The following is a 27,494-nucleotide window of genomic DNA, read 5'->3' as shown; positions in this document are numbered from 1 at the left end:
GTCATTTCACTCTCCTTGCATATTCAGCATATGGAGATATGACGTAACATTTGAGTTATGTCTATTTTGCATTTGTTCACCTAAAGGTGTCATTTACTGCATGTTGTCACTTTCAGATAGCGCTAAATCAGTCACAAAACCCTTATTTGGCACATGTTGACCTTGTGCATGGCGACCTTTTGGGGTTGACCTTGTGCATGGCGACCTTTTGGGGTTGACCTTGTGCATGGTGACCTTTTGGGGTTGACCTTGTGCATGGCGACCTTTTTACCTAATGAACCAACCCCCTCAAAAAGCATCTACATTTATTTCACAATTTCAAAGTCACTAAGGGGCCATTTTATCACCGTCCGCATCCTCAAATGCTAATGTGATTGGATAATATCTGCCCAATTCGCAATGCGATAATTGACTACATCCCATGGATGTATCAATCATCGCTTGCAGGGACAGTTCTTGAAATACAGCTCTGTCTGCAGCATTATTGGGGTATTTTTTAATTAAAACAAATACCACTATCATGTGCTGCACATGCTCCGCCACCATACAGTGTATCGAAGCTCCTACAGCGCTGCCGAGCATCAGGGCTCCCTGCTTCCGAGACCTCCAGTGCTGTAAAGTGAGCTGCTGCTGCTGCAGAGAAAGCAATGCAGTGGTGGGGGATTCGCAGTGCCTTTTTATTCTTTATTTTATGTCTTAGCAAATGCAACCAGATTACATTTCCCATTATAAGTATGACTACTAGAAAAAAATGCAAATTAAAGGGATTGGAGCAGTTGTTTTTTTATGAATACTGCTCTAAAAGCCCTTTAATGCATTCAAGTGATACTAAATTAATGCAATGAGGATGTGAAAACTCTTTTTCACTTTATTTTATTAAAAATAAATTGGTCCCTTTTATCTTCTAGGGCAGTGGTTCCCAAACTGTGTGCCGCGGCTCCCTGGGGTGCCGCGAAGCATGTCCCTAACACATAGTCTGACAGCCGCATGTCTTCCCCTGCAGTGTGAGTAGGCTGGGCAGTGAGCGGAGACAGCAGGCATGGGGGGGGGGCAAGATGTGCTCAGTGTTAGCAAACAGTCTCAGGGGCGGCGTAACCTGTGGGAGGAGTCAGCCAGTGGGAGGAGTTGGTGCAAGCGTGCAGGAGTTCTGTGCTGATGCCATATACAGCAGGCAAGGGTCCTGATGGCTAATTGTGGTCCTGCCCTCTGTGACAGTAGCTGGTGAGTAATATTTGAGGTGCTGCATAAATCTATAGAAGGGGTGTGTATGATATACTTAATATGGCAACTTAAATATTGGGGCCCTGTACACTATTATTTCTGTGGCCCCCCACCCCTCAATTCTGTAAGTACCCTACCTCCCCTCTAGGGGGTATATTCAATGAGGGCAGCCAGCCCCTGACATCATCACCGTATTCAACGCCGTCCCCCTCACTCGCAGTTTTCACCTCACTAGTTCTGTTCAGCAAGGTGGAAATAGCGAGTGCTGCCATCAAAATGGCGGGGCTCGTCACAAAATGTAGCGGACTTGCAGCATTTGCGGCGAACCTTGACGTTAATGGCGGTGAGGTTTTTGCCGGAACATTGAATACGGCGAGGGGGGTTGGATGGCGAGGATGGCTTTTCCTCACCACAAAAAAAGCCATCCTCTCTGTACAAACCCCCCTCACCGCCGCCAGCGTGTCTCGGCATTAAATACACCACTTCCTCTCTGTCCTCTACAGACGCTGCAAGCGGAGAGCAAAAAGGAAAGAAGGGGAGAGACAGGCAGTGTTGCACCACCTCACCCATCCTACATGTAGCTCCCAGACTTCAACCTGAGCGCAGAAGAGATGGGCAAGCTGACAGCCAGGGCACATGTGCAGTATAGGTGGCGGACGGTGGGCACACAAGACAGTACAGGTGGGCAGTGGGGCACAGATGGCACACATACATCACTGCCGCCACGGGGGCAGCTTGCCTCTGGGGCCCCTCTGAATCATTGGGGCCCCGTGACTGGTATCCCTTTAGACCTCCTTGTTGCCTGGCTATAAGACGTAAAATGAATTGATAATTATCACTATATATCACATTGAATTTTTCCTGGTCTAAATACTAATCTTATTATTTTATTATTTTGACCCAACTACTTAAAAAAAAAAGGAACAGTTTGGTTATTATTTTGGCTTAAGGGTGCCTTGAAAAAATCTTGGAGACCTAAATGGTGTCTTGAACCGAAAAAGTTTGGGAACCACTGATATAACTAGTAAGCCCACTCTAAGCAAATGTTTTGAAAGATATTCTGTGTTTGTGCATGTGTGTGTGAGAGAGAGAGAGGGGGGGGGGGTGTAGGTTCACTTGCCGACAACAGATGGCAGTGTTTCAGAGACACACAAACGGACAATAGACATATATATATATATATATATACACATGCGGGTGGGTGCGGCACTCTGAAAAAAGACCAGTAACACGGAGTGCTTTACAACGTTTCAGTAATAAACTGTTTTCAGTTTATTACTTTATATATATATATATATATATATATATATATAGATGACAAGTGAACAAGTTTGGAAATGATGACTCATGGTGATAGGCAGACTTTTAGATAGGTGGGACTTTTAGCAGAGCAAGTGCACTGGGCTTCTACAGAAGAACTTCAAAGCGACGAGCGGTTGTTTTGGAGAAGTAGAAAACGTTGTGTAATATGTTTATTAAATGTAAAAAGCTTATGTGACATAAAACTGCAATAATAACAATATCTCATGCTGGGTCAGGTCATCTGTTTACAGCAGGGGTTCCCAATCTATTTTGAATCACGGCACCCTAGAGTATCAAAATTTTTCCATGGCACCCCTAGGTGAAAAAAAATTATATAAAATGAAGTAGATTTTGTTTATATGTGATTCTTGGGTTCATGGACAGGATATGCTTCTGTTTGTACACATATTTTATGACTGAAAGCCACTAGCACTGGTTTTGTCCATAAATAATTGCTCATAAATAATTTGAATTGGTCCTGGACCACCAACCAATGTTCCCTCTAATTTTACGAAGGCTGTGTGCGGCAAAAGATTTTGGCTGTGCAACTTTGGAAGGAAATTTAAATTTTTGTGCGTCACTTATATATAACTGGAAAATTACGTCCAGCATTTGTGTTAACTTTACTTCAAAATGATATTAAACATTTAAACATTCAAAACACAGCACACAATGTAGTTAATGGGTGAAACACACAGTAATTGAGTCCACAACTGCAAAAAGGGACCACTGCTGCTGTCTGTGCGCACGCTCGTCGAGTTGTGTGCGTGCGCACAGCTTAGAGGGAACACTGCCACCAACCCATGGCACCCCTGCAAGTATTCCGAGGCACCCCAGGGAGCCATGGCACACAGTTTGGGAATCACTGGTTTACAGTGTAAAGTATATTGCACCGTATAAAGGATTTCCAAATGTTTGACTATATAGCGATTGTTGCCAGTAGAGGGTGGCCAATCCTGGGATCGGGATAGGCGGGATCCTGGTATTTGGCCTAAAAAACACTGGAGTTTCCAATCCCATGATTTTGGGATTAGACTGCACATATGCAGTCTAATGCCAGGCAGTGTCTCTTTCATTCCCCTAATAGGCAGCGATTTTCACAAATGGAGGATGTTGCCACCCCAAATGACATCAGTACTGAACATTAGTACTTTGCACATCAGGGCCCACATCCAACCAGACCTGAAAGAGGTCCTATTGCCTGCCCTAAACAAAGTGCAGTTGATGTAATTCAGTACTTCATACATATGCACGCCCGCACATAGTAGATTTGGTAATAAAATCTGCTGCTACTGGGCATGTGCAGCAGCTCCATTCTGACCATTATACTGCAAGTAGTGGCCACTGACAAGACTGTGTGGAAGTGGAGTTTCTAGGCAACTGGACACCCCCCCCCCCCCCCCCCCCATTTTACCAACATATATTTGAGATATTGGTAAAATCTGATAAACATTTGTCTAGTCATCTTTGCATGGAACAGGCAGCTTGGCGATCTTACCTCCTGCTTATGCACACGGGCCCCTGAGTCACAGAAGGGCCCACATCGCACCTATATCTTAATAATTACCCCTCCAGAGTCTGGTGATTAATGCACGGAATTACTGAAAAAAATCAGCGCATGCGCGGTAGAGTCTGAGAGCTATAACTCTATGTGCCGTGCGGCAGGACACAGCGGCTGGCGAGAGGTGGGGGCCTGCATGGAGAAGGCTGCATGTAGGGCTCCTCCTCTCTTACAGCGTACCTGCTTATGCTCCAGCACAGTTCTCTGGGATTCATATAGAAACAACAATATTGTATTTTCTAGGGTAGTCCCTAGAATACAGACATTCAGAATGTTCATTTAAGTATGTATGTGCACACAATGAACACAATGGGGTCAATATGCCGGTGGTCAAAATACCGACGCTGGAATTCTGACCGCCACAATGCCAGCACCTTGTCCCTTTATGGGTGTCCACAACACCCATAGATGGAGAATAAAATAGTGTGTAGTGCGTAGCGAGGCACCGGGCCCGCTGGGTGGCGTGTGCAGCAAGCCCGCAAGGGGGCCCCCCTTGTCGGCATTGCGGCGGTCGGGATACCGGCGTCAGTATTTCGACCGGACCCTTGAGAGGTATGGTTAAGGTAAACTAATAAGATAGTCCGTTTAGTAGAGTGCACTTTTATTTTCTAAATTGAAATGATATATCACCATAAAAATGTAGTGATATGTATACTGATACAAGTTATATTTTATATGCTTCTTCTGCAAGACAAATGTAATCTCTACTTAAAGGGCTATATAAAATTATTATTACCATTTTAAAATACATGTCTCACTAGGGTGTGGTATATTAGGTAGACAATATCTAGGTCAACCTGCACAAGGTCAACATGCACAAGCTCGACGCTGGAAAAAGGTCCAAACAAACAAAAAGTTGATATGGAAAAAATAGGCATGAGTTTTTCATCTTTCTTGGTGCCAATGTTGACACTGAAGCATGTGGACCGCCAGTACAGCTTCACTCACTATGGTTCGGGTGCTTGGCACACTTTACTTTTCCAATCGTAGTCTACGTGGATGGTCAAGTATGAAAAAGGTAAAAAAAATTCCCCATGTTGACCATAGCCAAGACCTATTGACTGTCAACCAAGACATTGTTTATCAAGCATCCGGATACACTGCATGTTCAATGTATTAGATAAGATATATTACACACATCTTCCACAAAGTCATATATGTCCATGGTAGGTTGTGCCCCTGTCCTACCTAGTTCTTCCAATATACAGATTGCAGTGCAAATATGGGGAGAGTGTACTCACTGGGTTTGTGAATATTTCAGGGGTGGGCAGGCGGACATACATAACTAAGCTTATATATGGGGGGAAATGTAATAGGATAAGAGATTTAGAAAGTGAGAGATTTGGTAAGAAATCTCCATTGTTTTTAAAGCGGCAATCATTTACAATGCAAAACTAGTTTGATTTAGAAGTGTAAATGATTGCCGCTTTAAAAAACAGGAGATTTCTTACCAAATCTCTCACTGTCTGAATCTCTTATCCAATTAAATCTCACCCATGGTGTTTAATACTGTGCTGATGAAAAACAAATATTAGTGTCATTACTTCCTAATGAACAAATGGTGTGGGTCGCAGTAGATGCATATAAAAGGAAAATGCATAGGTCAAGTCAGCAATTGCAAGGTCATAGCGTCTCTCAGCAATGGAATAACCTGTATCATATAAATCATATAGAAAGAAATGTTAGGTTAGAGACAAGGCTGCTCACGCAAGATCTCTGCAACCAAAAAATGTATTTGCAATCTTTGAACCTAGTAGATATGCAACATACTGTATGCCGCAAAACAGAACTCCAAAAATAAATATAGTGGATGGTGCTGGTGACAAAACACACACCGCAGCCCCGAACATGTGTGCAGTAAATTGTGGTTTAATAATGCCAAGATCTAGGGGGAATGTAATAGGTTACAAGCTTGTAAAAGTGGTCGGGGGGTTCCCTCTGATTTGCACCAGATGTAATAGTATGCTCATCAATGCACTATTGACAGAAAGGTGTCATCACAAGGCACCGTAACAATCTAACAATGTTAAAGGCCCCTGTCCCCAGAGTTATTCCTATGATGTGCAGATACTATGTCACACACCATTGGTTAACAGGATGTTGGCTTTGCCTTTTTAAAATAAATTGGCAAGCAAACATGTTTATTCATCAAGATGACCTGTAATATGATTACCTTGGCCAAGATGAAACTTTCTGACAATTTGGCCAACATCAGATACCCCTACTTTTTACCAAGCCCATCTATACCGGTATCGTTGGCTATTTAATACTTTTACCAACTGTATTACAGGAAGGTTTTAATGAATAATTTAGATGATAAAATATTCATAAGAAAGCGTAGAGATAAAGCCAAAACAAAAACAATTCAAATCACACTGCGTGAGGATGTCACAAGTCACAGCAACCACATCACTAACCACAGCTGTGGACGGGCAGATGTATTTCAGGAACAGCTCATACATAGTGCATTCCACAGAGATATTGCAATAGCAGCACTGGAGGCACAGGTGTCTATGTATTATGATAAACACGGAGGGAAAAGTTGTAGATTTCCACTTTTGGTACTTGTTTCCTAGTACGGCGCCCACGATTTTCAATTGTATGGCATCTTATGCACTGTATCGCATGCCATATAGCCGCATGCAATGCGATTTTGGCCCCCCTATACGATTTTTAATTGTATAAGCACCCTAATGGGTGCTTACAATGTTAAATGCACCCACACTATGAACGCCAACCCGAAGTGTGGCGAGCGCACGGAGACCACGAGGGGCGGCGGTACGCGTCCTCCGACCTTTTCATACCCCCACTATCCACGTCGGCGTGGAGTTGATTTTATATAGTGTGGCGAGCGCAGTGGTACACGATTTTAAATTGTATAACATCGGGTGCCATCGCGCAACATCGCATACCATTGTAAGGCTTATGGTATGAGATGCGGTGGGCGCCGTGCTAGGAAACAAGTACCCCACTTTTAACTTTGTATGTAAGTTTACCAAGAGGCAGCTACAAAAGCCTCCGATAGTAGGAGATGGACACAGTTATGGGGTGAAAATCAAGGTCTGCAATTAGTCGCAGTAGTAGAAAACCAAAAATAGCATTTGGTTACTGGGTTATGGTATTTTAGATCTACAACAGCGGTGGCCAAATCTGTCCTCAAGATCTACCAACGGTGCATGTTTTCCAGGCAACCTGTGGATCTATAGTAGGAATGAATGCAGCAGGTTTGAAAATGTGACAGTTAGTAGTGACTACAGCTGTGCACCAGCAAGGTGATCTGGAAAACATGGACCGTTGGTAGATCTCGAGGACCGGTTTGGCCAGCCTTGATCTACAATGTCTAGGTCTAAAGTCAAACGGTAAGGTCGACATGAGTTTTTCCATTTTTTTTTATGTCTATGTTGACATAGACGTGAGTGGACACGTCTAAGTGTACCACGTCCCCATGCATGGCTCGCCATGCTTCGGGCATGGTGCCTTTCTGCGCTCAGCATACTATTATATACTCCCTCCATGCCGTAGTGGATGGTAGGGCATGTCGGATTAATTTTTTTTTTTTAAACCTCATGTCGACCTTTACCAATTCGACCTTTTGACCCGGTCGACCTTTTGACTGTTGACCCATAGTGGTCGACCTAGAGTCAATATTTCATTGTGCACACAGTGTAAATAGTCTGCTGTTCCTCTAGCTGGCAGCAAGTATTGCTCAGGCCTGTTACTTTTGGAAAGTGCTTATTTGCAACTGCAGACAATACCAATAACTACAAGATTGCAACCTCAAACAAAAACCTTGAAGAAGTATAATGTAATTTTAATACAATTTCCCTTAAAGTCTTTATTTAAAAATACAAATAAACCATTAAAAAAAAAAAAAAAAAAGAAACAGCCAAAATCTATTTATTTGAAAATGCTTTATTTATTATTTTAGGCATTCACTTCAAAATAAGAACAAGCTTTCATGGAAAATCCCTGTGGTTTCCAATAAATATGTATCAAGAGGGAAGTGAGGTTTGAACCAGATGAAACAGATCTATATTAAAGTGCCTGAGCATATATAATGGATGCAACAACTTATTTTAAAACGGTAACTAGAACCATTGACAGCATCCTTACCATTATACACAGTGCCTTGTCCAATGCTTGGAAAGCTGGTCCACAAAAGGAATAAATGTTCAGGCCCACCATCTTACATTAGTATACAGCTATACCATTAAGTGAGAGGGACACAGAAGCACAATGGAACACATACAAAGCACTGGTTTCTGTCAGACAGGGTAGTGGCTGCTGCTGCTTAAGTGGTGATGCTCTGATTGTTCTCAGACCACGTCTAAGATGACAGATATGTTGAGCTGTCCTCTACATTTATCTGATCAAAACTAGAGGGCTCCACCGCAAACAGTCTAAGCATATCCAGTTCCAGGGGATGCATGCAGCCGCTTATCACCAATGAATGAAGAGGACCACCAAACTCGACTGAACTGAGTTGCTGCAGAGTGCCCGCGGCTATATACTGGTCAGATGCCCCCACTCGAGCCAGTCCCACACAGATGGTGTTTTCGGTGAGAGCTGGGGATATACAGGAATTCAGGTTTAATACGCACAGCATGTAACAAAAATACAGTGTATCACAAAGAAAATATCATTTATTCATAACTAAGGGGGTTATTCTGATTCACTCGGAAAGGCACAATCACTCTCTAATGGACAAAACCATGTGCACTGCAGGTGGGGCTGATGTAACATGTGCAGAGAGAGTTAGATTTGGGTGGGGATTTACTTCAAACTGATATCTATATTGCAGTGTAAAAATAAAGCAGCTAGTATTTACCCTGCACAGAAACAATAAAGCACCCAAATCTAACTCTCTCTGCACATTTTACATCAGCCCCACCTGCAATGCACATGGTTTTGTCCATTAGAGAGTGATTGTGCCTTTCCGAGTGAATCAGAATAACCCCCTAAATCACAGTGCATTATATTATAGTGGAACCCAAGATTATAAGGCATTTCCTGTATGCACTAACAGTCCTTTGTGCAGATTATTCTAGTTATTAAACTTAAACTCTATTTAACTGCACATCAAACTGAGGGCTCCTTCATATACTGTAAATATACATATACTACCCTACATCTGAATTCCGCTTTTCCCTGTGTGTAGCCAAATTAACCTAGTAGCATTGCTTATGTGCGCTAACTTTATTTTTTGGGGGGTGATTAACAATAGAAGCTGAAAGCACAGGTGTAACGAATGCCACATGCCTGATCTATCGTCCATATCACATAAAGCTGGCCATACACCTAAAGATGTATTGCCCAATCTGGCTGGTTGGAACAAAAATCTGGTAACATTGGTAACAAATCTGGGAAGCAAATTTGGCTGGTTGGAACAAAAATCTGGTAACATTGGTAACAAATCTGGGAAGCAAATGACAATTTATAATTTTCTCCGAAATGCTGGATAAGTGACAAAAATGGTAATTCAGACAAATTGGTTAAGTAAAATGGATTTAACCAATTTGTCCAATTGAACATTTTTGTATGTTTTTCAGTGTTTGGGAGCAAATGATCAATTGTCATTTGCACCCAACTATTACCAGATTTTCATTCCAAACAGCCAGATTGGATAATAAATCTTTAGGTGTATGGTCCAGTGGTGTAACAATAGCTCTGCAGACTCCGCGGTGGCTTGGAGGTGCTAGGCAAGTTTGGGCGCTGCGGAGTCTGTGGAAGCTATTGCTGCTCAATTAATGGGACCACCACCACCACCACTGCTGACGAATCTGTAGCCGCGGCCCGCCGGGATGGTCTGCAGTCCCAGTGCTCATTTCCATTATAAATAACCCAGATGGAGGAGAGAAGATTGCGATCTCCTCTTGCTTCACAAATAAGTGTCTGCTGTAATGCGGCATCCATTTTGCAAGTGACATTTTAACAGGGTGGAGCGACGGGACCGTAGACAGGAGGATCTGCTGGTCCGGGCGGGCAGACAGTGGTGCACACATTTTAGTTACGTCACAAGTACGGTCAATATAACATCCACGCCGCTATGACCCGCATCACTAAAAATATAGTGGTACACATTAGGTGATATACATGACAATATTGTTAACTATCATTATTATCGTGCATATTGTTTGTTTTATTGTCTAATCTGTGTACACACCATTAAAAGTAGTTGTGTAAATACTACCAAAGTTTTGTGAATGTATGCCCCACATTCCAAGTCACTGGCTAGTAACCAGCCACATCTAGCCTCCACCACCATGCAGGTATGACATGTGGTGTACCTGCCTGCAACTCATTGAAAATACATTAGCCAGCAGCCCAGCGCTCCAAGACGTGGGTGTGACTTTTGCGGCAAACGGGCACCAGCGGCTGCATCCCAGTTAAAATGAGCGTGGATCTATACCGCAGGCTTTGGAAATACTTAAATTGTCCAGCATCTCCTTTTGAAATTCACGTAGGAGCAAGATAGGCATGGCGGATATTGGTGTACCTTACTGCCATTCTAATCTTTTTCATGCATGCAACATGCTGCCAGGGGGACTTGCTCAGTAGTTATGCAAGTCCAGTTACATACTCTTCTCTGATCTCCATTATAAAGAGATATGGGGGCCGATTCAGGATCCCTCACAGTGATCCGAATTCAGCCCCGATGATCGGGGGTCTGCATATGTGCAAACCCCAACAGTGAATGGCCATGGCAAGTTACACACTCGCCGGGCTGTTTGCAGTGGGGAGGGAAGGCTGGGGGTGGTGACGGCGCTGAACCATGGGAACGGCCAGCATTTTTATGGGCGTTCCCATGAAAACGCTGGGCATTCCCAAGGGTACGTAGGCGGGCCGATGCTCCCCGGGGTGGGCGGCTGATGTCACAGGACGTCAACTGCCTGCCGCATCTTCGTCTCGGCGCTCGCCAATAAAATTCAGTTGAGACTGACTTTTATTTGCGAAGGCAGGACAAATCGCAGCTTACCAGGCCAACCTGAATGAGGGCCATAATACCTAGAGTGGGATCTTCAGCTGGGTGTGGTATAGGGTTCCGACAGTCGGGATCCCGACAGTCATTAGCCCGATGTCGGGATCCCGACTACCCGGACTCAGACAGCATATTGAGCGCAACAAAGCCCCTTGCGGGCTCGCTACGCTCGCCACCTATTCTATTCTCCCACGAGGGAAAATAGTGGGTGGCCGTCGGGCACCTGTCTGTCGGCGTTTTGACAGTCGGGATCCCGACGTCGGGTAAATGACTATCGGGATCCCGACGTCGGGTAAATGACTGTCGGGATCCCGACGTCGGGTAAATGACTGTCGGGATCACGACTGTCGGGTCCGCGTCCGCCACCCAGCTTTGGGTGAAATTAGCGTTTAAAGTAGTTTCAACATTGATACCTTGCTCAAATTTCAAGCAGAGTAATCGTACAGATACAAACCTTTCCTGGACATCGCAACCATGCAACAGGATGTGTTACGAAGACACATCCCCTCGCATGTGCCCGCAGCAGGAGAAATCATTTGATGGTCGCCAACCATCAAAAGATTTCGCCTGCCTTCTCAAATATAAGTCAGTGGAAACTATTTGCGGGCGCCCCGGGATGAAGACAGGGCAGGATGCTGATGTCATGTGACATCATGAAAACACTGGTTGTTTCCATGTACCTGCGCCACCACTGCCTCTGTCCGCCCCTTTCCCTCCCTCCCCGCTGCAACACTGTCAATCGCCGTCTGTAGTCAGGCCGTCTGTAGTCAGGGTTTGCACATGAATAGGGGCTGAATTCGGTTCACTCCATGTGAACCGGAATCTGAGAATCTGCCCGGATTATACCATCTGTATCTACAAAAGGTCCTAATGAGGTATATTCACTAGCGGAGCTCTTAATGTATACCAAGACTTTTTATTGTTATTTTATTGCTATTTATGCATGCATTCTCTTTTTTTTTGTTATTTGTATTTTATTATTAAAACAATTAATGTGTATTCTAGCCTTACTCTATTGTTTTTTATATATCTCAGTGAAGCATCAGCGCTGCTCTACACATATTTTTCTGTATTCCAAATATTTATTGGTGGACTAACACCCCCCACCTGAACAGCTGCTAATTGAATGCACCTAGGTCTTTTTTCTTGTTTAAGTAGCAAAGAGCATCTTACCACAGAAGGGGTCTTCTCGGCTACTCCTAGTGAGCAAAGAACTTGTAAATCATTATACTCTTTAATCATTTATATGTAATAAATGATGAATTTGTATTTTTTTTACACACTTATAGGATTGAGGCCCAACAATCTCTGTGGTTATGAGTAAGCCAGTCACCAGAGCATCATACAAGGTACAGTACAGAAAACGATGCACATTTTCCTCACTGCCCAGCGTGTATGGACAGCGATGATCGTATTCATCGCTAGGGGGAAGCCTCTCAGTGCATACACACTGAGCGGCTTCCCCTCTGCCCGGCACTGACAGCGGGGGGAGGGTGGCTTTGCATAGTGCAGATCTATGCAAAGCCGTCATCACAGCTGCTCATCTGCTGGTAATGCCGGCAATGATGTGGGAGCGTGCAGCAGCGCTCATCGCCGGGGCATACAATGTTTTCAGCGACTTTCAGCTCAAAGTCGCCCAGTGTGTATGGGACTTTAAAGAAAAAATAAAACTAGTAGTAGTGGTGGAGGAAGTTCATCCTCTGTTAAGACTCTGGGTGTGTCCCTGAACTACTGCAGGATGTGGTATTTGACAAAGGATGTTAAGGTAACGCTTAATATTACAGCAAAAAGGAAGAGGCCCTAAGGGTAGTCTGTGATATCACAAAGTAATACATGTGTAGAATATCACAAAGTAATACATGTGTAGAACAGTATATTGCAATGTAGGGCGAGTAGCAATCCATAAGCAAGGCTGCTTCACCTTCTAACTGCTTTACCTCTATGACTGGAGGTACATGGCAATTCAAGTATTAAATCCATATTCATGTTTTAACCAAAAATAGTCAGGGCCTGATTAAAGGTTCCAGGTGCCCTAGGCTAATACACTTGTGCTCACCTTGCAATGCTGCTAAACACACGTGTACTGGTGCTCAGGGACTGCATGTAACAAAGGTTATACAACTGGCATGTAGGTCATACTTGCCGACTTTGGCATACTCCTTTCCGGGAGAAGCCCAGAGAGGAGTGAAAGGGGGCGGGTAGAGGCTTAGTTTTGGGGGTGGGGCACGGGTGATGTCATCAAGCCCCACCCCCATGACGGGCTGAAGCCTCAATTTGCGGGTCCGTGGGTGGGGGGAGGGGCTAAAAATGACGCGAAATGCGTCATTTAGCCCCGCCCCCTCCCCGCGGAACCGCGAAAGTCAAAGTTTTTAGACCGCGGGGAGAGGGGGAGCCGGGGCTGTAGGGAAATGCGGGAGACTTGCCCCCCTTCCCGGGGGACCCGATTTGCAGGACCCTCCCGGCCATTCCGGGAGGGTAGGCAAGTATGATGTAGGATCTAATGCTTGTGGCGTGGGAAGGAGGCTTTGGCTTTAGGCTGCCCAGCTGGTGCTGTAGCACAATGTACATAAAGTAACGGTTTCACCAGTAAATTACATTGGCACAGACTAAAAGAACAAACAAATCTCTCAAACCAATCATATGCACTAATTGATACAAAGCAGAGCACTGTAAACTTGTTGTAAAAAGACACAATGACAATTTTCTGCTTTGTATCACTTAGTGTTTTTGGTGGTTAACAGTAGAGCGTGAGGTGACACCCCGATCTTAAATCTCCAAAAACACACAACATAAGCTGCTTTGTGCACATTTCTGTGGATTTACTTCTTTGATTTCTGTGCATATTGGTATTATACACAAACTACACATCAGGACATGTGACAGCTAACAAGCATGGAATACAATTAGGCCTTATTTTATTCCTTGGCTGTCACCTCCAATTGTTATATTACAATTGCATGCATGAGGGGACTGGTTACGGTTTCCTGTATGACTACTTAAACCTGACATCCTGCATAGGAGTATGTAGTGAGCTCACAGATGCTACCTAAAGGCCCCCATACAAGTCGGAACCAGTTTGCCCAGCAGCTTCCCGGAATGGCTGCTTACGATTTGGCACTTGATGTGCCAAAATTATCCATGCAATAAATCGCATGCGATTTATTGCATGTATATCCCTGGGGAGCTGGCAGTGGGCAGGCAGTGGGGTCCATGGGCTGGGCAGCAGGGTCCCTCTGCGGTGCTGGTCAGCAGGTCCAGCGGACGGGAACTGAGTGAATAGTGCTATTCGCCAGGCGGCGGCACGGGAAGTGCTGCTGAATTTGAAAACACTGGCCAGACACTGATTGGCTGAGATTCAAAAAATCTGCGTCTGGCCAGTGTTTTCAAATTCAGCAGCGCTTCCCACGCCGCCGCCCAGTGCTATTCACTCAGTTCCCATCCACCGGACCTGCTGACCAGCGCCGCATGGAGTCTGAACCCTGTTGCCGGCCCACGCCACTTCCCAGCCGCCACTGCCTGTCCCCGCCACCCAACCAGCTGGCCAGACCCCACAGCCCTCCCCCGGCTGCACGCGGCGGAGGTCCCAGGATGGGTGGTCCGACGGCCAGCAGGTCCGACCAACAGCTCAGGTCCGATGCTCACGGGACTGCACATCGCACCTGAGGGGACATCAAACCGAGCCGATTTGGGCTGATTTCACGGCCTGATTGGTCGCAATCGGCCCAAATCGGCTCTATGTATGGGCAGCTTTAGAATGAATGCATATGGAAGTACAAGGTTTGGGCAGACAGCACTCATATTTCCTGGTTCCTTCTAGCTCTCACTGATGTATATCATGCCATCTATACTGTGATGTTTATAGTAGCTTCAAGTCGCCAAGACACCTAAACATAATGTATATGATGTGATACAGTCTCTCACATGACACAGCTTATGCTCACCCAGCTCCTCCCCCAGCTCCCTCCTGTTCTGCACAATCTGCAGAAGCTGCTCAGCTGCTTGGTTCACACTCATATAGCGAGGTGGTTCAAAGACTTTCTTTCCTCTGTAATCACAGAAAGATACAAGAAATGCACATCATCAAATCTTGTCTATACAGTACGTGCATTGCCATAACTACAGTATAACTACCCTATTCACATATACATAAATGATCCTCTTGTCTATATAGCAAATTAACATTGTTGTGCTTATTTAGGAACAGCATTTCCTTAGATTCCATGATTATCCACATGCTTGGTGACAGTGCATTATGATGTAAGCATTATGCAACTGAATCAGTATCAATCACTATTGAATTAAAGTGGTTGAGGGGTCTGGCCCTCCTACCTCCATGTTGGTTTGTATCTACCCAGTTTGTTTAATCACTGTTTCCAACTGTAAAGTGCAACGGAATATGCTGCTCTATATAAGAAACTGTAAATAAATAAAAATATACATGAAATTCCAACCCACCCTCTGCAATTAACAGGTTGTGTGGGAGCTCACTAGAATTAATAGTCTTTATGGATTTCACTGCATCTACAGTAGGGTGGCCAATCCCGGGATCGGGATCGGCGGGATCCCGGGATTTGGCCCTAAAAAGTCCGGGATTTCAATCCCGGTATTGGAGTATCCAATCCCGGGATTTCGGTATTAGACTGCGCATGCGCAGTCTAATACCGGGCAGCGTCTGAGCACTCGCTCAGACACTGCCCAGTGCCCGGCTGTTCCAGACCCTTGCGTGCGGCCTGCGCAGCGTGACGGTCACGCTGCGCAGGCCACGCACGCTGCCCACACTACTGTTAGTGACGCTCCTCCTGGCCGCCCACCCCCACCTCTCCTCCTGCGCCGGCCAGCCCGCCCCTTCACCGACGCCGGTCCTGCGCCTTCCTCCCGCTGCAGTGCACTGCTGATGAGGAGGTGCACGAGCCCGACGGCACCGTGCACCTCAGAACCCACTCCACTCCCGGCCGCCCGCTCATGTAAGTAAATCTGCGGGTCGGCTGGTGTGGGGGTGGGTATCGGGTACACGCCAGCAAACTAAGGATGCCAATCCCGGGATCCCGGGAATCCCGGGATTGAGCATTTTTCAATCCCGGATCCCGGGATTGAAAAAATGCCCCGGGATTGGCATCCCTAATCTACAGATGGCCCTGAACAAGCCGTGCACTAATGGCTTGTGTAATGGTGCTATGCTCTGTCCCTACAGATGTTAATGTAGTTACTGTATGATCACAAGATAGTGACACTGTCCCAGCAGGAACCAGATGGTGTTTTGATTTTAACTGGGAAAGTCTGCACGGTCATAAGTGGTTTTCAATCATTTTAAGCTGTAAACAAGAGTTATCTGCTATCCTATAGGAGTTAAGAAACAAAGGTATTGCAGGGCTTACATGTGATTTACAACAGCAATTAAAAACAGTCTGATGGTTGCAGGGATGCAATACACAACTGTATCCTAGGAGGTAGACTATACCTGTCAATTGTGCTGTCCCCAAACAGTCCAGCAGGGGTCACTAAAATATAAGGTGGCCAGACGATAATGTTTATGTAAGGTACTCCATTTATTTTTACATAAACAAAATGTGTCCAATGTTAGAATGTTAACTCTTATACTAGGACAACTTCTGCTACTCAAATAAGTACACTTACTTCATAAGGTTCTCTATGGACTGCTCCTTCACCTTTATATCTGCAGGAAAAGGGGAAAATCTGTTACCAAACACTTTCATGTACACTGCAGAAACAGCAGATCGGCCTTCTGGGCCTGCTCCCAATCCATGGTTTACACAAAGCATATAGAACATAAGAAAGTGGCACAAATGTCTGGCTGACCTGAGGATATAGGGGTACAATTGTCACCAATACAGTAGTAAAGACTTTTTGTAGGCTAATCCTTGACATGAGAATGAAGTCTATCCATCCACTCAGGTACTTAAACATCACTTTGAAGTGCTGCATTCTTATAAAAAATGTGTTCATATTAACCATATTTAGGGGGGTATTCAATTACCGGCAAGCATCTACCAATAGGGGAGATGGCCACCGGGCCCTATTCAATGCGGTCTTCCTCGACAGCACTGAACAGGGAAGCTCGGCAGAATGAGCCCGACTTCACAAGCGGTCGGGCTCGTTCTGCCTAGAACGGGCGGGAAGTGACGAGCTTTCAGCTGCAGCTTGCCTCTTCCCAGCCGCAGCTCGCAGCCACACCCTTCTCGCCCCGCTGCAGGCGGGACATTAAATCCCAACTGCAAATTCTCAGTCGAGCTGACCGAAAGCGGGACAGGGTCACGGCTTAAGCTCGACAGCCGTAACCCCAGATGGAATACCCCCTGCGCCCGAGAGGTGTCATAAAATCGACGTACGTTCAACTGTAAATGAGCCTCAAACCTAAATCAAAAGTTAAATCATGTCTGTAAGGAACGAATGTGGCGATTGGCTGTGCTGCGAACCAAGTATTTACTATTAGCAAACCATACACCATTGTCACAGTAAAGATCAATCTGTCACAGAAAGACTGAGCACAGATGGCCAGTAAGTCTGCCCTTAGCCCTTGAACCCACTAATATGAAGTTCTTTACTGCAGGCGCTATATGCAATGATGACCACTTATGTAGCCATGAGTAAGCTGGAGAGACAGTTTCTTGTAGAACTCATCCTCTTTTTTTTTTAATCCCCAGTAAGAGGGAATTAATGATGCTGTCATTTTCTAACTTTACTTACTGTACCTACTTATATTTTGGAAGTTACCTTTTGTAATCTTATGATGTTTGTCCATTTTCATGTATGTGTCCTTTAAATTTAACAAATGTCCCATTTTGTTCCCGTTTTTGTTAATACATTACTTGTATTCTCTTACAATTAATGCACTAAAGATTCATTGGTGCATTCCAAGAAAATACTTATAATGGATTAATAGATAATTGCTGATGCACATTTATTGTGTTATTCTTTATATTATGCAAACTATTTGGAACATTAGGGTACATTTTGTTAAGTGGGATTTGCATTTTTGTTTAAAAAAATTTTTTTTTTAAGGAATTGAACACAATCATCATCGATTGATGAATTCATACTTTATTTTTTATAACCGCAAATATTTCACTTGATAGGGCCCCACAAGTTTTTTGTCCAGGGCCCCCACAGACCTTAATCTGGCCCTGGGAAAGTTGTTATTACTTTGTAGTTTTATCTTTTTAGCTGCATTGGTTACCGGCTACTAGAGATTTGTCCAACCTTACTAACAAGTGCAACAACCAAATAAAATGATTATGTACTATATATTGGTCACCTAATAGGCAGAGAGTGTGCATCCCACTCAGTCTGTTCCGTCTGATCTTGTCATAGAAACTCTCAGGCTTCCACGTGTCTGTCCAGAAGACAATCGAAACAGTCTCCCCAAAGCTATACAGCTGCAATATAAAGTAAAAGTCAGAGACCACTTGGAAATATTTGTATATGTTTATGTTTCCTAGCTTAGGAACATGCACATGTTCACGGTTCAACCAACTTCATAACCTTACCTTTGGTGATGTCAATGTTGTGACACAATAATGCTCACCAGAATAGGTGACATTACTTCCTATGAAGATAAACCAGTCTGCATATACTTGTATTCAATAGGAACGCAGGATGACTGTAGGAAATTAGTGCATTGTGTATATTTAATTGGTAGTAGTAGAGAGAGTAGTAGAGAGAAATTTGTTTTAAACCGATATAAGGTTGGCCAAAACACACATTCTATGGAGGGTATTCAATCCCGGGTTCCGGCTGTGAGAACGTTCCGACAGTGGGAACCCTGCCCCGTTGTCGGTCCACTTGCCAGTTTATCGTCAGGCGGAATTCAATGTTCAGCCTGTTGAGCGGCGAAAAAGGGGGGCGTGGATTGTTGAGATCCGGCCATGACTTTGACAATCCACGTCTGTTTTCGACAAAATGAACCCATTCTGTCAAACTGCCTCTTCAATGCTGTCGGAAAAAAACCAGCATTGAATAAGCGTCCACCAGCATTTCCCCTGTCAGACATAGCGGCAGGGGTTGAATACCCCCCATGTCTGCATACTATACCAAGGCCAAAGTAAATTGAAGCGACATGTCAATAAAGCACTCCAAAAGATACATTGTGAAATTTCATTATAATTCAAGAGTTCCAGTTTATGCAAAGAGCCTACACATGCACATCCATGGTCACCCGCTTTCTATGCTAGACGTGTTGGGCAATGCATAAGCTGATGTCATCTGTGCCATCCCTGCTCAGATAGGTGGTGCTTGATCACGTATTTCGTGTCCTCCACCAACCTCCGTCTCCACTGATGACTGAGACACTGACTGGTGATTTTAGTCTTTTTTTAATCAATAAATGTTATTTTTGAATCAAGAGTGCATTCACTCCCATGGGACCATGCGATTCCACTTGGAGATACACCCCAGCACTACAGTAATATTATACAAGTGAAGACATACATATAATATAACGGTACTCTTTACTTAGTTGGGCGCCAGCGATTGAAATCGCGGGCGTCGGGGGTAAAAATCGCGGTGATCGCGGTCATCGCGGGCATCGCGGGTAAATCGGGATGGCCGCGATGCCCGCGATCACCGCGATTTTCCCATAGGGAACAATGTTAAAACGGCTGATTGACCGCGATTTTACTGTTAAATGCCTCAATGGACCCGATTTGGGGCCAAATAGGCCAAATTAACCCTTAAATGTCCCCCCAAATTTTTAACGCCACCCCACGATCCACGCCAACCCGAAGCGTGGCGAGCGCAGCGACCTTTTCATGCCCTACTATCCACTAGGGCGTGGTGTGAGAATATAATAGTGTGGCGAGCGCAGCGAGCCACCGAGCCCGAAGCGTGGCGAGCGCAGCGAGCCCCGCGAGGGGACGCGGATACCTTCACAGTTATGCGCGTCCCCTCGCGGGCTTCACAGGTGTCCGTGGCGAGGCGGACACCTGTGAAGCCCGCGAGGGGACGCGTCTACCTGTGAAGGTATCCGCGTCCGCTCGCCACGCTTCGGGCTCGGTGGCTCGCTGCGCTCGCCACACTATTATATTCTCACACCACGCCCTAGTGGATAGTAGGGCATGAAAAGGTCGGAGGACGCGTACCGCCGCCGCTCGCCACGCTTCGGGTTGGCGTGGATCGTGGGGTGGCGTTAAAAATTTGGGGGGACATTTAAGGGTTAATGGGCTCTGTGGCCTATTTAACATTGATTCCTATGGCCAAATCGGGTGGATTGAGCCATTTAATAGTAAAATCGGGTCCATCGTGCGTTTTAACATTGATTCCTATGGCCAAATCGGGTGGATTGAGCCATTTAATAGTAAAATCGGGTCCATCGTGCGTTTTAACATTGATTCCTATGGTAAATCGTGAGCATCGCGTCGCGGGCATCGCGGGTACATTTATAGCCGGCGGCGACGCGACCGACACGATTTCCATGTTTAACATTGGTTTCAATGGGAAATCGCGGGCATCGCGTCGGTCGCGTCGCGGCCATACATAAATGTACCCGCGATGCCCGCGACGGGCGCCCATCTAGGTAAAGAGTACCAATATAACTTAAATATATTTGCAAAAGAGCTTGCGTAGATGTATTACAGGTATATGTTGGGTTTCCAAAACAACTGATGATTGGGGCAGTTGGTTGATTGAGTTCAAACTGCAACTATAATTAATGCAAAATCAGCTTGGTTTAGCATTAATTACTATTGCCCTTTGAAATCTATGGGTCAGGGCTGCTGAATACTGGTGGCTTTGTACATATGACAGATATTAAATCGTCATATACATATACCTCTGTGTAAGCTCTAGGACGCCAATAACCTGACAACTGCAAAAGGATTGTGGTTGTTCTAGATGAAGGCCTCGATAATGTAAACTAGGACCATCAACCCATATGGTGTGTCAGAGGACTCTTACAGTGGCTATTTAATGGTGATGACCAGGATAATAAAAGGAACAGGAGCAGCTCTCAGATTTACACCCTAGCATGCAAATTCCACTCAAGAAAAGCGATTCTTGACTGTAAAGACTTTAGCTGCTGCAATACTATCCATCATTCTAAAAGAAATGAAACAGTGAAGTCATTGACAGCTTTGCTTTCCAAGAAAACCAACAGAAGCTGCAGGCGTCACCAAGCTGACCTCTGTGCTGGACATATGCTCATCTTGACCCTAGTGTGACAGCTTATATCACTTCACTGCAGGCAAAACTGAAGTATATCCCTTTTTGCAAGTGTACATTTAGGACTGTATGAAACTTTAGTCAGTAAAAACAGTTTAAAAACATTGTTACGGAGAAAGAACTAGCCAATGATTGATTAGCTATTACAATAAGTGCTGACCTACGCACAATCTAGAAGCAACACTTGTTTTATGGAACTCTATTAGGTACTTGTGTAGTTTCACGGCGGCAGTTACGTAGTCAGCGTAGCGTTCCTGTCAGAATGAGCGTAGTGTTCCCGTGGCCAGCGTAGTTAAAAATAGCGTAGTGTTTCCGCAAGAGTCCCTGTCAGAATCAGCATAGCGTAGTGTTCCCGTGGCTGCTTAACGTAGCCAGCGTCCCTGTCTGAGCCATAGTACTGTTCCCGTGGCCAGTGTAGTCAGTCAGCAGTACGCAGTACATTGTATTAGTTATGGCTGCCGACAAATTAAACATTTTTAACCTGCCGCAGACGGAGGAGGAGTCAGGGAATTTCTTACAGCTTCACCACTTTCTCCCTGAGACCAAGACGTGTCCTAATGGCCATCCAATGCGACTCAATGTGAAGAATCGGATGTGGCGCTGCCACATAAGAAGCTGCGGCAAAAAGGTTAGCGTCCGGGCTGCACAGTGGTTTCGTGGATGCCATCTCACGTTCATGATGCTCATACGCTTCGTGTTTTGCTGGGCGGAGGAGCTAACCAGCATCACATTTTGTGAGCGTCATCTCTCCATTTAAAAAAAGAAAAAACACTGTGCAGTATAACAACCTTATGCGGGAGGCCTGCACCGTGGACCTAATGTCACAGCCACAATGGGATTGGCGGTCCAGGGAAAATAGTTGAGGTGGACTACAGCCACTTTGTACAGAGTAAAAGTCATGTGGGACGCATGCTGCCTCTACAGTGGCTGTTCGGAGGCATTTCCAGAGACACCGGTGAGTGCTTCGTGACACCTGTGGAAAGACGTGCCGCCAGCACCCTGATGGCCGCCATCAACAAATATATCGAACCGGGGACGACTATATACTCGGATTGCTGGCATGCATATAACACCAAGCAGCTGGAGCAGGCAGGGTACCACCATGCACGTTGATCCGGACACTGGGGTTCATACCCAAAACATTGAACGCCTTTGGAGATCGTGTAAGTGGCGTAACAAACATCAAAGGGGCACTGCGCGCCCGAATCTGGACTCCTACCTACAGGAATTCATTTGGCGAAAGACTGTTGGTGCAGAAAACGCTTTCTAGCGTATGCTCCCACAGACTGACAAAGCAGACGACACAGATGTAGACACGACTGCATCCACTTTTGCTGCAGTTTCTGTCAATGCAGAATCAGAAGAATAACCGTTTCATTTTTTTCTTTCTTCTTGATAATTTTGACATTATTGTACTTTGTTAAGTTGTTTTTTTATTAACTAAAATCCAGTTACCAGTTAACACATACATACAGATAACACCAGTTAACACATGTCGTCATTACGGTTTTAGATGTATGATATGGCAGGGGTTTGTGTTCCTGAAACACCCCCACTATCCACGTCAGCCTGAAGTGTGGCGAGCGCAGCGAGCCCCGCGTTACGCGTCCTCCCGACCTTTTCATACCCCCACTATCCGCGTAGGCGTAGAGGTAATTTTATAAAGAACAAGAGCGCAATATAGTTACAACAAATATATGACAAAACCAAAAGTGCAAGTTACAAAAATGTGTGAGATGCAAACGTTTGCATCTCACGCATTTTTTTAACTTGCTATTGGCTATTGGTTTTGTCATATATCTGACGGGGGAGCCAGGAAGGAATGCCAGCACCCGGGAGGAGGCGTGCAGGACAGAACGGAGGTGATTTAGGTGAGTGTTTCTATGTTTGGCAGTTGTTCTTATGCCTTGAAGATGGAATAAACCCCCGAAACATTGCACAGTACCTGGTGTACCTTGCCTTTGTGTTTAGTCCAGAGCGTGCCACGATCACATCCCTCTATATATAATATATATATATATATATATATATATATATATATACACACACACACACACACACACACACACCCTGATGAAGTCCACCATTGGATGAAACACGTTCGAGGTGGCCTGACTCGCTGAAGCTGACTGAAGACTTTCACCATGTCACCTCCAGCTACACTGTGACACAGCCTTGATAGAAAGACCGAGCGCCTCCGATTCCACCACCAGGTGAAGTTACATCTTCTTGACCCAAGTTCGGAGAACTGCAGTTCGCTGGCCGCAGATGCTGGGAGACGTATTGCAGCTGACGCTGGTCATAAGTTAGCTGATAAGACATTTAAAGATAACCCCCATATATGTGAGCATATGCTTTTGTTTTACCTTATAAATATTCACTTTTATTTACTGGTGCGCCTTTCTGTGTATTCTTTTTTTCAATTAGTGATTATCTCAGGATCGTGGTTGATCTGGACACAGATTTTAAAGTGTAATGGTTAGCATTACTGCCTCACTGAGGATATGGATTTGATACCCACCATGGCCCTAACTGTGCAGAGTTTGTATATTCTCCCCGTGTTTGCATGGGTTTATTCTGGTTTCCTCCTACAATCCCCAAAATATACTGGTAGGTCAATTGGCTTACAACCAAAATTAACCCTAGAATGTCTGTATGCATGTACATGTGATAGGGAATATAGATTGTAAGCTCCACTGGGGCAGGGACTGATGTTAATGTTCACATATACTCTGTAAAGTGCTGCGGAATATGTGTGCGATATATAAGAAACTGTTAATAATAATAATAATAATAAATAATTATGTATATTTACGGTCTCCTCACTTTTTACAGTGTACCATGACCCCTCTACACACAGTGCAGCGCGCTAATAATAACAGCCAGACAAACATACAGACAGCTGCTTCCTGCCTTTAGCACAGGAGGGGGAAGATGTAAGAGAGATGTAGGGTACAGAGTGAATAGGAACAACATATCTTACAGGTGAGAGATTAGGGAAGATTGCAGAGAGAAATGGAAGGAACAAGTATGGCATAGTATGGCAAGTCTGAATGCACACCAACGCCAAAATGCCAAGTGGAGAAATACAGAAGTAAGGCAGTGGGACTGGACTGACCCATGAACACAGGATTAAGGCTGCATTAGCCAAAACGGGCTTGTCGACTGCCATTCCTAGTTGTCTTTTTGGATGGGTGAATAGGAGTGTCCCACCATGTTTTTCCTAGCTTGTTTGCAAATCAGTCCATTAACAAATTGATATTGGACAAATAAATTTGAAGATCATTTTCTCCTTAAGGTGTGCTGCCTGTCATATATCAGTCTTGGATACATGGGTTTTATACAAATTTACTCAGGATTCTGCACCCGCACAAGACACACACACACACACTATATAAAAGCCAACTTTGTGACTAATTCTTTTTCTGTGGAATCCTGCATCCCATGTCCTTAATAATCTCCCTGTCATACTTTATGTACTGACATTTTGGTTGTTAGCTCAAGCTACAGGTGGCTCTGAATAAGGGAAGTTTAGTTATCGCCACCCTGTATTACAGTAACTTATTATCTAAAGCTTGCATTCATATCTATTTAACCATACAAAAATTACTACTCATACAAGTATATTATCTAAAGCCTACATTTATATCTACTGTATTTAGCTCTACAAGAACTATCTAATAATGGTACAGGTACTTGTGTAGTATCACGGCTCCCACGATGGGCATCGTACAGGGAAAAATCGCTCACATGCGATGTGATGTAATTTTTCACTGAAATCATGGACCTGTTGACATCATGTAAAATGCACCCCAAATGTCATTTTTCACACTGTACCACCCCCACTATCAACGCCAACCCGAAGCGTGGCGAGCGCAGCGAGCCTGTGAGGGGCGGCGGTACGTGTCCTACGACCTTTTTATACCCCCACTATCCACGTCGGCGTGGAGTTGAGGATAGAAAGTGTGGCGAGCCCCGCGAGGGGACACGGATACCTGTGAAGCCCGCGAGGGGACACGGATACCTGTGAAGGTATCCGCGTCCCCTCGCCACGCTTCGGGCTCGGTGGCACGCTGCGCTCGCCACACTTTCTATTCTCAACTCCACGCTGACGTGGATAGTGGGGGTATGAAAAGGTCGTAGGACACGTACCGACGCCCCTCGCGGGCTCTCTGCGCTCGCCACGCTTCGGGTTGGCGTTGATAGTGGGGGTGGTACAGTGTGAAAAATGACATTTGGGGTGCATTTCACGTTTGCTACTAATTTAAATGCATTTAGATGCATTTGTGATCAAAATCGCATGCCATCGCATCTCATGCGATGCGATGGCATGCGATTTTTATCAAAAATGCATATAACTACATATGACATACGATGGGAGCCGTGAAGGTATACAAGTATCATGGTACATTTTGATGCATTACTATTTAACCATTTCAAGTCTTACTACTTCCCTGGCAAATATCTCTTCGAAAGATATATGTTCTCCAGCGACTATAATAACTGTGACGTAACTACACTACTTCCTGCAATAACTCTTACTGACACTGCTGTATGCAATACTGCATCAAACTCCTGCAATGTTATGCATATACTGTACCAAAACATATAATACCTACTAATAATATAATATACAGCCCAGAAATCTGATGCAACCCTAAGCATGTATCCCTTCATCCATGTCTTATTAACACACTGATACAGACACACAGGGGCATACTGTACATAATTTCTGCCAAGCAATCTCACACACGCTGATGTATGGGATGCGGATGGGATGCTGGCAGTCAAAATACTGACAATTGGCATCCCAACTACTGCCAGGGAAGCGGTACTGCAATCCCAACTTCTTAGGTTTAGGCACTGGGGGTGGGCTTTGATTTATACTGTGTGGAGGGGGGTGTTAGGCACTAGTGGGTAAGGTTAGGCTGTGGAGGAGGGGGGTTGGGGTTAGGCTACAGGGAGGAAGGGTTAGGCACTAGTGGGTAGGGTTAGGTTGTGGAGGAGAGGGGTTGGGGTTAGGCTTCAGGGAGGAAGGGTTAGGCACTAGTGGGTAGGGCTAGGCTGTGGAGGAGGGGGGGTTGGAGTTAGGCACTGTGGGGATGGAGGGTTGGGGGGGGGGGATTGCTATTCCCTCCAACAGGATGCTCACATCTGTATTCTGACCTACTAGAGTGTTAGGCAAGCCCCCTACATGAGGAGAATGGGGACCTAACAAGTTTATGACCCCAAAATACACCAGGGAGCATGGCATTGTGAACATGAGGCTACGCCCCCTTTTCCCCACGCAGTCCATACCGCATGACAACATTCCTAGAACGCCACTGAATGTAGGGCTTAGTACTGAATTTGACATCATATTACTGGTTTTATAATACAAACTCCCTTCTGAGACTGAATTAGTAATGTTTTATATCATACTAGTTCAACTTTATGTTATATATTTTGAATATATGATTTCTAAGTTATCTTTGTGTAATAAAAAGCTTTCACCCTATGTATTTGGACTAAGGTTTATGAGAACCAAGAGAAAGGATGGATGGATGGATGGATGAATGAATGTCTTGTTAACACATAATAAATTATAGCGGGGCTGGATAACAGCTTTGTGTTTATCTAGCAATTGACACATGTAGACTACTCTATGTGGAGGTCAAAGAGTATATCTGATAGAATCTGGCCAAACAAAGATGCAGTGGGGGTAGTTCCTAAAGGCTCCTAGTTGGTATGCATCTTCTATACAAACTGGGCCTTCCTGTCTATGGTTGAATAGTGACACATTGTGATCATTTTATTAGGAGTCGCTTCAGCATATCCTAGACTTCACAGGTTCCACAAGTATTACCGTTGAATTCATGTTGATGGCCAGCATCCATTAGATTTTGGAGACACCCAAGTGCTATTCCTGGCAACCGTCCATCTGTCATAGAGACTGCACTTTTTATTAGCGCAAATTCCCCTACTCCTTTTTACTTAAGTTGTGGACACAAGGCACAATTTGGACTATTGAGTGGACTATGTAGTCAAAATTGATAGCAAGCTAGCGCAAATCGCAACGTGTTTTTCCACACTTGACAGCGATTCGATCCCCCCTCTCCCTGCCAGCCGTTGCAAGCATTGGCCGCCGGACGATTGCATCATGTGTACTTACAGCAACCTTGGCACTCAAAGGGTTAACCTTATGCTGTCCTCTTCCTTACAGAACAGTTCCAATGTACTTTTCTTAGGTCTCTGATGGCAAGGGTCTGGAAGTTAAAA

At 44.9% G+C, this 27,494-nt stretch overlaps 1 protein-coding gene across 1 annotated transcript in view; it reads right to left on the bottom strand.

The window, feature by feature from the left end:
• Positions 1-7,980: 7,980 nt before the first annotated feature.
• DPH5 (diphthamide biosynthesis 5) overlaps positions 7,981-27,494 on the bottom strand; it is a 44,307-nt gene continuing 24,793 nt past the window's right edge. The window contains exons 4-7 of the mRNA XM_083156927.1: positions 18,337-18,457; positions 16,698-16,737; positions 15,005-15,108; positions 7,981-8,650 (exon numbers count right to left, since the gene is read on the bottom strand). Of these exons, the coding sequence (XP_083013053.1) occupies positions 8,412-8,650; positions 15,005-15,108; positions 16,698-16,737; positions 18,337-18,457 (504 nt within the window). The 3' untranslated portion in view covers positions 7,981-8,411. The remainder of the gene's footprint in view (positions 8,651-15,004; positions 15,109-16,697; positions 16,738-18,336; positions 18,458-27,494) is intronic.

This window comes from Crinia signifera, chromosome 8, assembly GCF_055691185.1.
Source record: "Crinia signifera chromosome 8, ASM5569118v1, whole genome shotgun sequence".
Lineage (NCBI taxonomy): Eukaryota > Metazoa > Chordata > Amphibia > Anura > Myobatrachidae > Crinia > Crinia signifera.
Note: the sequence above shows the minus strand (reverse complement) of the source record. Positions and strands in the feature narration are given on the sequence as shown.